Raw genomic sequence first — 13,593 nt, 5'->3', positions numbered from 1 at the left:
ATGTGCTCACAATACAAAGCTGCACCCTCCTTCCTAGCGAGTAGAAAACAAGCCAGTGATATATAGTATAATGGGGGGTCTTAATATTCCCTTAGTGATGATCGGTGGGGTGCAGTATAGTGGGGGGCAAATTCTCCCCCTGTAACCTCATGAGATGATTCCAGGTACCAATCTTCACTAAGGAACCATCCGAAAGAGAAATGTATATTTTACTCGCTGTATCTTATTTCACACTCACTGAGGGCGTGTGCTGCAGCGCAAACATCCACCGGTTGTAAGGATCCCAGGCACAGAAGTCGTTGAGGAACAGGTCTTTGAAACATACAACATGTCTTTATTCTGTCAACATGGATAAAAGAGAGAGGTACAAAAACCTCCTATGCGTTTCACTCCACACGGACGGGTTTTTGCATTTTTAATATTCGCACATTTGTTTGTATCAGTCTGTGTGTGTGTGTGTGTGTGTGTGTGTGTGTTTCAGTGTGCTTGTGTCAGTGTGTGTCAGTGTGTGTGTGTGTTTCAGTGTTTGTGTCAGTGTGTGTGTTTCAGTCAGTGTGTTTGTCAGTGTATGTGTGTGTGTGTTTCAGTGTGTTTGTATCAATCTGTGTGTGTTTCAGTGTGTTTATGTCAGTGTGTTTGTGTTTGTGTGTGTTTGTATCTGTCTGTATGTGTTTCAGTGTGTTTGTGTCAGTGTGTGTATTTCAGAGTGTGTGTGTGTTTCAGTGTGTTTATATCAGTCTGCGTGTGCTTCCGTGTGTTTGTCAACTTTGGGTTAAAAAAAGAAAAAAAATATTTAAAAAATAAATACAAATATCTGGTGAAAGTACAGTAGGGTAAAGAAATAAATCCAGTATAAAGTGGCGACTGCAGTGGTTATACCTGTGTACAATAAATGCATCAGATTGTTACAATAACCATAGTAACTGTGGCACTCATTAAATTCATATGTTTAGAAAGCTTAATATCATTTGAATGTGACATTCCTGCTCTACAGCCAGCGGAAGGTAACACACTGCAGGGAATCTATATGCAAAAGGCAGCACTTTACAAAGCGTGGAATAGATATAGAAACATGCTGAGCGTGTACGCAGCACTCACTCACTTCTCCCACTTCTTCTACAGCTTTTAGTAGTCACCACCAGAAGGGGTTGCCATGGAAACCTCGGGGAAATTACGGGTGGCCAAGTCAAGTACTCAAGGGGCACCAACAGGCCAGGTTTTTAGGATATCTCTGCTTCAGCACAGGTGGCTCAGTCAAAGACTGAGCCACTGTTTGAGTCACCTGTGCGGAAGTTGGGATATCCTAAAAACCTGACCTGTTGGTGGCCCTTGAGCACTTGAGTTGGCCTGCCCTGCCTTAGGCTGCGTCCATAGAATAAATAACATGCTTGAGCTATAACTATTCAATCTATTAATTTACCTATGTTTGTAGGTAATTTTCCCAAAACTGGAACAACCTACCAGAGAATCTCACATCCGCCACCAGTTTAAGTTCTTTCAAATCTAAGGCTGTCTCACATTTTAACCTGGTCTGTAACTGTTTCATACGCCCATAATATATATTATCTCTAACTGTGCACGCAATGTCTGTGTATATAATGTATACCCTGCTCATTATGTAACTATTTGTAACCATGTATTATTTGTCTTAACTCTGTGCCCAGGACATACTTGAAAACGAGAGGTAACTCTCACTGTATTACTTCCTGGTAAAATATTTTATAAATAAATAAATAAATAAATATTATGAGAGTACTGAACTAATAATAATAACTTTATTTATGTAGCACTTTCTCCCAATGGGACTCAAAGCGCTTCACAATTACAGTGTAGCACACAGGAATCCTTATACACACAGTCCCTGGCCAGAGGAGCTTACAATCTATCATTTTGGGGCCAGGGACATAAAGTGACTTACCAAAGGTCACAAGGAGCTGGGAATTAAAGGAAGTTCCCCTGATTCATACTCAGTAATGGTTTACAGTAAGTGTACTTACTCCCTGAGGCCGCTCCTCCTCACTCACTGTGTAACTAATGACGTTAGTTAGTTGCTCAAAGCGAACACGGTAAGATGCTTTCATAGTTTTAAAGTATTTCTTTGACACCATTTTTCCCCGTTACCCTTTAGGCTGTTAACAGATGCTATGAATGAATTTCATTATAAAAGCGTGTATCAGAAATTACTGCTGGCTCTCCAGTTTTGTGTTGGGAAAGCAATGAACGATGAATTCCTAAAAGAAAGGACACTCATCAAAATTCTACAAGACATCGCGGAAAAAGTCAAGACGGCTCAAGACTCAAAGCGACAGGTTTTTATAAGCTTTCAGTAGATATTTTGCTATAATTTCCCAAATGTTTCTATAATACTTGAAATACATACTTGAAAACGAGAGGTAACTCTCAATGTTTTACTTCCTGGTAACACATGTTATTATAAAATAATGGTACTAAAATATGCGATCTATTTTATATATAGATATGTATGTCTGAGGGCTGGCACGCCCGGGGTCCTTATAACGTACGTTCCCTGTATATCTGTGGGCTGGCACGCCCGGGGTCCTTATAGCGTACGCTCCCTGTATGTGTGAGGGCTGGCACGCCCGGGGTCCTTATAGCGTATGTTCCCTGTATATCTGTGGGCTGGCACGCCCGGGGTCCTTATAGCGTACGCTCCCTGTATGTCTGAGTGCTGGCACGCCCGGGGTCCTTATAACATATGTTCCCTGTATATCTGAGGACTGGCACGCCCGGGGTCCGTATAACATATGTTCCCTGTATATCTGAGGACTGGCACGCCCGGGGTCCTTATAACGTATGTTCCCTGTATGTCTGAGGGCTGGCACGCCCGGGGTCCTTATAACGTACATTCCCTGTATGTCTGAGGGATGGCACGCCCGGGGTCCTTATAACGTACGTTCCCTGTATGTCTGAGGGCTGGCACGCCCGGGGTCCTTATAACGTACGTTCCCTGTATGTCTGAGGGCTGGCACGCCCGGGGTCCTTATAACATATGTTCCCTGTATATCTGAGGGCTAGCACGCCCGGGGTCCTTATAGCGTACGTTCCCTGTATGTCTGAGGGCTGGCACGCCCGGGGTCCTTATAACGTTCGTTCCCTGTATATCTGAGGGCTGGCACGCCCGGGGTCCTTATAACATACGTTCCCTGTATATCTGAGGGCTGGCACGCCCGGGGTCCGTATAACATACGTTCTCTGTATGTGTGAGGGCTGGCACGCCCGGGGTCCCTATAACGTACGTTCCCTGTATGTCTGAGGGCTGGCACGCCCGGGGTCCTTATAACATATGTTCCCTGTATGTCTGAGGGCTGGCACGCCCAGGGACCTTATAACATATGTTCCCTGTATGTCTGAGGGCTGGCACGCCCGGGGTCCCTATAACGTACGTTCCCTGTATGTCTGAGGGCTGGCACGCCCGGGGTCCTTATAACGTACGTTCCCTGTATGTCTGAGGGCTGGCACGCCCGGGGTCCTTATAACGTACGTTCCCTGTATATCTGTGGGCTGGCACGCCCGGGGTCCTTATAACGTACGTTCCCTGTATGTCTGAGGGCTGGCACGCCCGGGGACCTTATAACGTACGTTCCCTGTATGTCTGAGGGCTGGCACGCCCGTGATCCTTATAACGTACGTTCCCTGTATGTCTGAGGGCTGGCACGCCCGGGGTCCTTATAGCATACGTTCCCTGTATGTCTGAGGGCTGGCACGTCCGGGGTCCTTATAACGTACGTTCCCTGTATGTGTGAGTGCTGGCACGCCCGGGGTCCTTATAACGTACGTTCCCTGTATGTGTGAGGGCTGACACGCCCGGGGTCCTTATAATGTACGTTCCCTGTATGTCTGAGGGCTGGCACGCCCGGGGTCCTTATAACATATGTTCCCTGTATGTCTGAGGGCTGGCACGCCCGGGGTCCTTATAACGTACGTTCCCTGTATGTCTGAGGGCTGGCACGCTCGGGGTCCTTATAACGTACGTTCCCTGTATGTCTGAGGGCTGGCACGCCCGGGGTCCTTATAACGTACTTTCCCTGTATGTGTGAGTGCTGGCACGCCCGGGGTCCTTATAACGTACGTTCCCTGTATGTCTGAGGGCTGGCACGCCCGGGGTCCTTATAACCTACGTTCCCTGTATGTCTGAGGACTGGCACGCCCGGGGTCCTTATAACGTACGTTCCCTGTATGTCTGAGGGCTGGCACGCCCGGGGTCCTTATAACGTACGTTCCCTGTATGTCTGAGTGCTGGCACGCCCGGGGTCCTTATAACATATGTTCCCTGTATGTCTGAGGGCTGGCACGCCCGGGGTCCTTATAACGTACGTTCCCTGTATGTCTGAGGGCTGGCACGCCCGGGGTCCTTATAACGTACGTTCCCTGTATGTCTGAGGACTGGCACGCCCGGGGTCCTTATAACGTACGTTCCCTGTATGTCTGAGGGCTGGCACGCCCGGGGTCCTTATAACATATGTTCCCTGTATATCTGAGGGCTGGCACGCCCGGGGTCCTTATAGCGTACGTTCCCTGTATGTCCGAGGGCTGGCACGCCCGGGGTTCTTATAACGTACGTTCCCTGTATGTGTGAGTGCTGGCACGTCCGGGGTCCTTATAACGTACGTTCCCTGTATGTGTGAGGGCTGGCACGCCCGGGGTCCTTATAACGTACGTTCCCTGTATGTCTGAGGGCTGGCACGCCCGGGGACCTTATAACGTACGTTCCCTGTATGTCTGAGGGCTGGCACGCCCGTGATCCTTATAACGTACGTTCCCTGTATGTCTGAGGGCTGGCACGCCCGGGGTCCTTATAGCATACGTTCCCTGTATGTCTGAGGGCTGGCACGTCCGGGGTCCTTATAACGTACGTTCCCTGTATGTGTGAGTGCTGGCACGCCCGGGGTCCTTATAACGTACGTTCCCTGTATGTGTGAGGGCTGACACGCCCGGGGTCCTTATAATGTACGTTCCCTGTATGTCTGAGGGCTGGCACGCCCGGGGTCCTTATAACATATGTTCCCTGTATGTCTGAGGGCTGGCACGCCCGGGGTCCTTATAACGTACGTTCCCTGTATGTCTGAGGGCTGGCACGCCCGGGGTCCTTATAACGTACGTTCCCTGTATGTCTGAGGGCTGGCACGCCCGGGGTCCTTATAACGTACGTTCCCTGTATGTCTGAGGGCTGGCACGCCCGGGGTCCTTATAACCTACGTTCCCTGTATGTCTGAGGACTGGCACGCCCGGGGTCCTTATAACGTACGTTCCCTGTATGTCTGAGGGCTGGCACGCCCGGGGTCCTTATAACGTACGTTCCCTGTATGTCTGAGTGCTGGCACGCCCGGGGTCCTTATAACATATGTTCCCTGTATGTCTGAGGGCTGGCACGCCCGGGGTCCTTATAACGTACGTTCCCTGTATGTCTGAGGGCTGGCACGCCCGGGGTCCTTATAACGTACGTTCCCTGTATGTCTGAGGACTGGCACGCCCGGGGTCCTTATAACGTACGTTCCCTGTATGTCTGAGGGCTGGCACGCCCGGGGTCCTTATAACATATGTTCCCTGTATATCTGAGGGCTGGCACGCCCGGGGTCCTTATAGCGTACGTTCCCTGTATGTCCGAGGGCTGGCACGCCCGGGGTCCTTATAACGTACGTTCCCTATATGTGTGAGTGCTGGCACGTCCGGGGTCCTTATAACGTACGTTCCCTGTATGTGTGAGGGCTGGCACGCCCGGGGTCCTTATAACGTACGTTCCCTGTTTGTCTGAGGGCTGGCACACCCGGGGACCTTATAACGTACTTTCCCTGTATGTCTGAGGGCTGGCACGCCCGGTGTCCTTATAGTGTACGTTCCCTGTATGTCTGAGGGCTGGCACGCCCGGGGTCCTTATAACGTACGTTCCCTGTATGTCTGAGGGCTGGCACGCCCGGGGACCTTATAACGTACGTTCCCTGTATGTGTGAGTGCTGGCACGCCCGGGGTCCTTATAACGTACGTTCCCTGTTTGTCTGAGGGCTGGCACGCCCGGGGACCTTATAACGTACTTTCCCTGTATGTCTGAGGGCTGGCACGCCCGGGGTCCTTATAACGTACGTTCCCTGTATGTGTGAGTGCTGGCACGCCCGGGGTCCTTATAACGTACGTTCCCTGTATGTGTGAGTGCTGGCACGCCCGGGGTCCTTATAACGTACGTTCCCTGTATGTTGAGGGCTGGCACGCCCGGGGTCCTTATAACGTACGTTCCCTGTATGTGTGAGTGCTGGCACGCCCGGCGTCCTTATAACGTACGTTCCCTGTATGTCTGAGGGCTGGCACGCCCGGGGTCCTTATAACGTACGTTCCCTGTATGTGTGAGTGCTGGCACGCCCGGGGTCCTTATAATGCATGTTCCCTGTATGTCTGAGGGCTGGCACGCCCGGGGTCCTTATAACGTACGTTCCCTGTATGTGTGAGGGCTGGCACGCCCGGGGTCCTTATAACGTACGTTCCCTGTATGTGTGAGTGCTGGCACGCCCGGGGTCCTTATAACGTACGCTCCCTGTATGTCTGAGGGCTGGCACGCCCGGGGTCCTTATAACGTACGTTCCCTGTATGTGTGAGGGCTGGCACGCCCGGGGTCCTTATAACGTATGTTCCCTGTATGTCTGAGGGCTGGCACGCCCGGGGTCCTTATAACATATGTTCCCTGTATGTCTGAGGGCTGGCACGCCGGGGTCCTTATAACGTACGTTCCCTGTTTGTCTGAGGGCTGGCACGCCCGGGGTCCTTATAACGTACGCTCCCTGTATGTCTGAGGGCTGGCACGCCCGGGGTCCTTATAACGTACGTTCCCTGTATGTGTGAGGGCTGGCATACCTGGGGTCCTTATAATGTATGTTCCCTGTATGTCTGAGGGCTGGCACGCCCAGGGTCCTTATAACGTACGTTCCCTGTATGTCTGAGGGCTGGCACGCCCGGGGTCCTTATAATGTACGTTCCCTGTATGTCTGAGGGCTGGCACGCCCGGGGTCCTTATAACATATGTTCCCTGTATATCTGAGGGCTGGCACGCCCGGGGTCCTTATATCGTACGTTCCCTGTATGTCTGAGGGCTGGCACGCCCGGGGCCCTTATAACGTACGTTCCCTGTATGTGTGAGTGCTGGCACGTCCGGGGTCCTTATAGCATACGTTCCCTGTATGTCTGAGTGCTGGCACGCCCGGGGCCCTTATAACGTACGTTCCCTGTATGTGTGAGTGCTGGCACGTCCGGGGTCCTTATAGCGTACGTTCCCTGTATGTCTGAGTGCTGGCACGCCCGGGGTCCTTATAACGTACGTTCCCTGTATGTCTGAGGGCTGGCACGCCCGGGGACCTTATAACGTACGTTCCCTGTATGTCTGAGGGCTGGCACGCCCGGGGTCCTTATAACGTACGTTCCCTGTATGTCTGAGGGCTGGCACGTCCGGGGTCCTTATAGCGTACGTTCCCTGTATGTCTGAGGGCTGGCACGCCCGGGGTCCTTATAACGTACGTTCCCTGTATGTGTGAGGGCTGGCACGCCCGGGGTCCTTATAACGTACGTTCCCTGTATGTCTGAGTGCTGGCACGCCCAGGGTCCTTATAACGTACGCTCCCTGTATGTCTGAGTGCTGGCACGCCCGGTGTCCTTATAACGTACGTTCCCTGTATGTCTGAGGGCTGGCATGCCCGGGGTCCTTATAACCTACGTTCCCTGTATGTCTGAGGGCTGGCACGTCCGGGGTCCTTATAGCGTACGTTCCCTGTATGTCTGAGGGCTGGCACGCCCGGGGTCCTTATAACATATGTTCCCTGTATGTCTGCGGGCTGGCACGCCCGGGGTCCTTATAACATACGTTCCCTGTATGTCTGAGGGCTGGCACGCCCGGGGTACTTATAACGTACGTTCCCTGTATGTCTGAGGGCTGGCACGCCCGGGGTCCTTATAACGTACGTTCCCTGTATGTGTGAGGGCTGGCACGCCCGGGGTCCTTATAACATATGTTCCCTGTATATCTGAGGGCTGGCACGCCCGGGGTCCTTATAATGTATGTTCCCTGTATGTCTGAGGGCTGGCACGCCCGGGGTCCTTATAACGTACGTTCCCTGTATGTGTGAGTGCTGGCACGCCCGGGGTCCTTATAACGTACGTTCCCTGTATGTCTGAGGACTGGCACGCCCGGGGTCCTTATAACATATGTTCCCTGTATGTCTGCGGGCTGGCACGCCCGGGGTCCTTATAACATACGTTCCCTGTATGTCTGAGGACTGGCACGCCCGGGGTCCTTATAACGTACGTTCCCTGTATATCTGAGGGCTGCACGCCCGGGGTCCTTATAACGTACGTTCCCTGTATGTGTGAGTGCTGGCACGCCCGGGGTCCTTATAACGTACGTTCCCTGTATATCTGAGGGCTGGCACGCCCGGGGTCCGTATAACGTACGTTCTCTGTATGTCTGAGGGCTGGCACGCCCGGGGTCCTTATAACGTACGTTCCCTGTATGTGTGAGTGCTGGCACGCCCGGGGTCCCTATAACGTACGTTCCCTGTATGTCTGAGGGCTGGCACGCCCGGGGTCCCTATAACGTACGTTCTCTGTATGTCTGAGGGCTGGCACGCCCGGGGTCCTTATAACGTACGTTCCCTGTATGTGTGAGTGCTGGCACGCCCGGGGTCCTTATAACGTACGTTCCCTGTATGTCTGAGGACTGGCACGCCCGGGGTCCTTATAACATATGTTCCCTGTATGTGTGAGTGCTGGCACGCCCGGGGTCCTTATAACGTATGTTCCCTGTATGTCTGAGGACTGGCACGCCCGGGGTCCTTATAACGTATGTTCCCTGTATATGTGAGGGCTGGCACGCCCGGGGTCCTTATAACGTATGTTCCCTGTATGTCTGAGGGCTGGCACGCCCGGGGTCCTTATAATGTACGTTCCCTGTATGTTACGAGGGCTGGCACGCCCGGGGTCCTTATAATGTACGTTCCCTGTATGTTACGAGGGCTGGCACGCCCGGGGTCCGTATAACGTACGTTCTCTGTATGTCTGAGGGCTGGCACGCCCGGGGTCCTTATAACGTACGTTCCCTGTATGTGTGAGTGCTGGCACGCCCGGGGTCCCTATGACGTACGTTCCCTGTATGTCTGAGGGCTGGCACGCCCGGGGTCCCTATAACGTACGTTCTCTGTATGTCTGAGGGCTGGCACGCCCGGGGTCCTTATAACGTACGTTCCCTGTATGTGTGAGTGCTGGCACGCCCGGGGTCCTTATAACGTACGTTCCCTGTATGTGTGAGGACTGGCACGCCCGGGGTCCTTATAACGTACGTTCCCTGTATGTCTGAGGGCTGGCACGCCCGGGGTCCTTATAACATATGTTCCCTGTATGTGTGAGTGCTGGCACGCCCGGGGTCCTTATAACGTATGTTCCCTGTATGTCTGAGGACTGGCACGCCCGGGGTCCTTATAACGTATGTTCCCTGTATATGTGAGGGCTGGCACGCCCGGGGTCCTTATAACGTATGTTCCCTGTATGTCTGAGGGCTGGCACGCCCGGGGTCCTTATAACGTACGTTCCCTGTATGTCTGAGTGCTGGCACGCCCGGGGTCCTTATAACGTACGTTCCCTGTATGTGTGAGGACTGGCACGCCCGGGGTCCTTATAACGTACGTTCCCTGTATGTCTGAGGGCTGGCACGCCCGGGGTCCTTATAACATATGTTCCCTGTATGTGTGAGTGCTGGCACGCCCGGGGTCCTTATAACGTATGTTCCCTGTATGTCTGAGGACTGGCACGCCCGGGGTCCTTATAACGTATGTTCCCTGTATATGTGAGGGCTGGCACGCCCGGGGTCCTTATAACGTATGTTCCCTGTATGTCTGAGGGCTGGCACGCCCGGGGTCCTTATAACGTACGTTCCCTGTATGTCTGAGTGCTGGCACGCCCGGGGTCCTTATAATGTACGTTCCCTGTATGTTACGAGGGCTGGCACGCCCGGGGTCCTTATAATGTACGTTCCCTGTATGTTACGAGGGCTGGCACGCCCGGGGTCCTTATAACATATGTTCCCTGTATGTCTGAGGGCTGGCACGCCCGGGGTCCTTATAACGTACGTTCCCTGTATGTGTGAGTGCTGGCACGCCTGGGGTCTTTATAACGTACGTTCCCTGTATGTCTGAGGACTGGCACGCCCAGGGTCCTTATAACGTTCGTTCCCTGTATGTCTGAGGGCTGGCACGCCCGGGGTCCTTATAACGTACGTTCCTTGTTTGTCTGAGGGCTGGCGCGCCCGGGGTCCTTATAACGTACGTTCCCTGTATGTGTGAGTGCTGGCACGCCCGGGGTCCTTATAACGTACGTTCCCTGTATGTCTGAGGGCTGGCACGCCCGGGGTCCTTATAACGTTCGTTCCCTGTATGTCTGAGGGCTGGCACGCCCAGGGTCCTTATAACATATGTTCCCTGTATATCTGAGGGCTGGCACGCCCGGGGTCCTTACAACGTACGTTCCCTGTATGTCTGAGGGCTTGCACGCCCGGGGTCCTTATAACGTACGTTCCCTGTATGTCTGAGGGCTGGCACGCCCGGGGTCCTTATAACGTACGTTCCCTGTATGTCTGAGGGCTTGCACGCCCGGGGTCCTTATAACGTACGTTCCCTGTATGTCTAAGGGCTGGCATGCCCGGGGTCCTTATAACGTACGTTCCCTGTATGTCTGAGTGCTGGCACGCCCGGGGTCCTTATAACGTTCGTTCCCTGTATATCTGAGGGCTGGCATGCCCGGGGTCCTTATAACGTTCGTTCCCTGTATGTCTGAGGACTGGCACGCCCGGGGTCCTTATAGCGTAAGTTCCCTGTGTGTCTGAGGGCTGGCACGCCCGGGGTCCTTATAACGTACGTTCCCTGTATGTCTGTGGGCTGGCACGCCCGGGGACCTTATAACGTACGTTCCCTGTATGTCTGTGGGCTGGCACGCCCGGGGTCCTTATAATGTACGTTCCCTGTATGTCTGTGGGCTGGCACGCCCGGGGTCCTTATAACGTACGTTCCCTGTATGTCTGAGGACTGGCACGCCCAGGGTCCTTATAACGTTCGTTCCCTGTATGTCTGAGGGCTGGCACGCCCGGGGTCCTAATAACGTACGTTCCTTGTTTGTCTGAGGGCTGGCGCGCCCGGGGTCCTTATAACGTACGTTCCCTGTATGTCTGAGGGCTGGCACGCCCGGGGTCCTTATAACATATGTTCCCTGTATGTCTGAGGGCTGGCACGCCCGGGGTCCTTATAACGTACGTTCCCTGTATGTCTGAGGGCTGGCACGCCCGGGGTCCTTATAACGTACGTTCCCTGTATGTCTGAGGGCTGGCACGCCCGGGGTCCTTATAACGTACGTTCCCTGTATGTGTGAGTGCTGGCACGCCCGGGGTCCTTATAACGTACGTTCCCTGTATGTCTGAGGGCTGGCACGCCCGGGGTCCTTATAACCTACGTTCCCTGTATGTCTGAGGACTGGCACGCCCGGGGTCCTTATAACGTACGTTCCCTGTATGTCTGAGGGCTGGCACGCCCGGGGTCCTTATAACGTTCGTTTCCTGTATGTCTGAGGGCTGGCACGCCCAGGGTCCTTATAACATATGTTCCCTGTATATCTGAGGGCTGGCACGCCCGGGGTCCTTACAACGTACGTTCCCTGTATGTCTGAGGGCTGGCACGCCCGGGGTCCTTATAACGTACGTTCCCTGTATGTCTGAGGGCTGGCACGCCCGGGGTCCTTATAACGTACGTTCCCTGTATGTCTGAGGGCTTGCACGCCCGGGGTCCTTATAACGTACGTTCCCTGAATGTCTAAGGGCTGGCATGCCCGGGGTCCTTATAACGTACGTTCCCTGTATGTCTGAGGGCTGGCACGCCCGGGGTCCTTATAACGTACGTTCCCTGTATGTGTGAGTGCTGGCACTCCCGGGGTCCTTATAACGTATGTTCCCTGTATGTCTGAGTGCTGGCACGCCCGGGGTCCTTATAACGTACGTTCCCTGTATGTCTGAGTGCTGGCACGCCCGGGGTCCTTATAACGTTCGTTCCCTGTATATCTGAGGGCTGGCATGCCCGGGGTCCTTATAACGTTCGTTCCCTGTATGTCTGAGGACTGGCACGCCCGGGGTCCTTATAGCGTAAGTTCCCTGTATGTCTGAGGGCTGGCACGCCCGGGGTCCTTATAACGTACGTTCCCTGTATGTCTGTGGGCTGGCACGCCCGGGGACCTTATAACGTACGTTCCCTGTATGTCTGTGGGCTGGCACGCCCGGGGTCCTTATAATGTACGTTCCCTGTATGTCTGTGGGCTGGCACGCCCGGGGTCCTTATAACGTACGTTCCCTGTATGTGTGAGTGCTGGCACGCCCGGGGTCCTTATAACGTATGTTCCCTGTATGTCTGAGTGCTGGCACGCCCGGGGTCCTTATAACGTACGTTCCCTGTATGTCTGAGGGCTGGCACGCCCGGGGTCCTTATAACGTACATTCCCTGTATGTCTGAGGACTGGCACGCCCAGGGTCCTTATAACGTTCGTTCCCTGTATGTCTGAGGGCTGGCACGCCCGGGGTCCTTATAACGTACGTTCCCTGTATGTCTGAGGGCTGGCACGCCAGGGGTCCTTATAACGTACGTTCCCTGTATGTCTGTGGGCTGGCATGCCCGGGGTCCTTATAGCGTATGTTCCCTGTATGTCTGAGGACTGGCACGCCCGGGGTCCTTATAACGTACGTTCCCTGTATGTCTGTGGGCTGGCACGTCCGGGGTCCTTATAACGTACGTTCTCTGTATGTTACGAGGACTGGCACGCCCGGGGTCCTTTTCACGGAAGCTCTCTATATGTTACGAGGACTGGCACGCCCGGGGTCCATATAACGTACGTACTGGCTCGCACAGGACTCTGGGTTCTCCAAAATGGTGTCAGCGCCTCCAGCATTGATGGCTCCCACAAAGTGCAGGCGTCAGCTCCCATCACTTCACACATACCTCCCTCCAGCCCAGGAGCTGACACCTTAGGCTGAGGTATCTTTGCCGGCTCTTTATTCGCAGCATCACACAGCATCTTTAGCAGCATAATCTTCTGCATATGCCCCAGGACTTCTGGACGGTGCTTTATCTCTCCACTGCTCTGCTCTGGGTGGTCTTAGGCTAGCTAGCCCAAGTGAGCAAGCTTACCCCACCATGGGGTAGACTCACAGCTAAGAAATTGATGATCCAGGGCACAATGCGGATTTTCAAAAAAGATTTAATTATCAAAGTAGCACTAAATACGACGTTTCGTCCTTCTCTGAGGACTGGCCAGTCACTTGAAAAAGTCCTCGGAGAAGGACAAAACGTCGTATTTAGTGCTACTTTGATAATTAAATCTTTTTTGAAAATCCGCATTGTGCCCTGGATCATCAATTTCTCACTATCTCAGGATTTACAGGCAGGTTTCCCTGTACCAGGAGTACCGGTTGTTGCAAGTATACTATACTTTATTTTATTGGTGTGCAGCTTTACCATCTTTTGTTCCACGAAGACTCCCAGCTCCCAGCATCACCTCACCCTCCTTCACCCT

At 53.6% G+C, this 13,593-nt stretch overlaps 1 protein-coding gene across 1 annotated transcript in view; it reads left to right on the top strand.

The window, feature by feature from the left end:
- The window catches only part of PIK3C2G (phosphatidylinositol-4-phosphate 3-kinase catalytic subunit type 2 gamma), a 218,116-nt gene that overhangs the window by 128,394 nt on the left and 76,129 nt on the right, over window positions 1-13,593 (top strand). Inside the window, exon 20 of the mRNA XM_075599209.1 lies at window positions 2,129-2,309. Within this exon, the coding sequence (XP_075455324.1) occupies window positions 2,129-2,309 (181 nt within the window). The remainder of the gene's footprint in view (window positions 1-2,128; window positions 2,310-13,593) is intronic.

The sequence above is a fragment of the Ascaphus truei genome, chromosome 5, assembly GCF_040206685.1.
Source record: "Ascaphus truei isolate aAscTru1 chromosome 5, aAscTru1.hap1, whole genome shotgun sequence".
NCBI classification, from domain to species: Eukaryota; Metazoa; Chordata; class Amphibia; order Anura; family Ascaphidae; genus Ascaphus; species Ascaphus truei.
The sequence above is the reverse complement of the archived record's forward strand: the minus strand, read 5'-3'. Positions and strand labels throughout refer to the sequence as shown.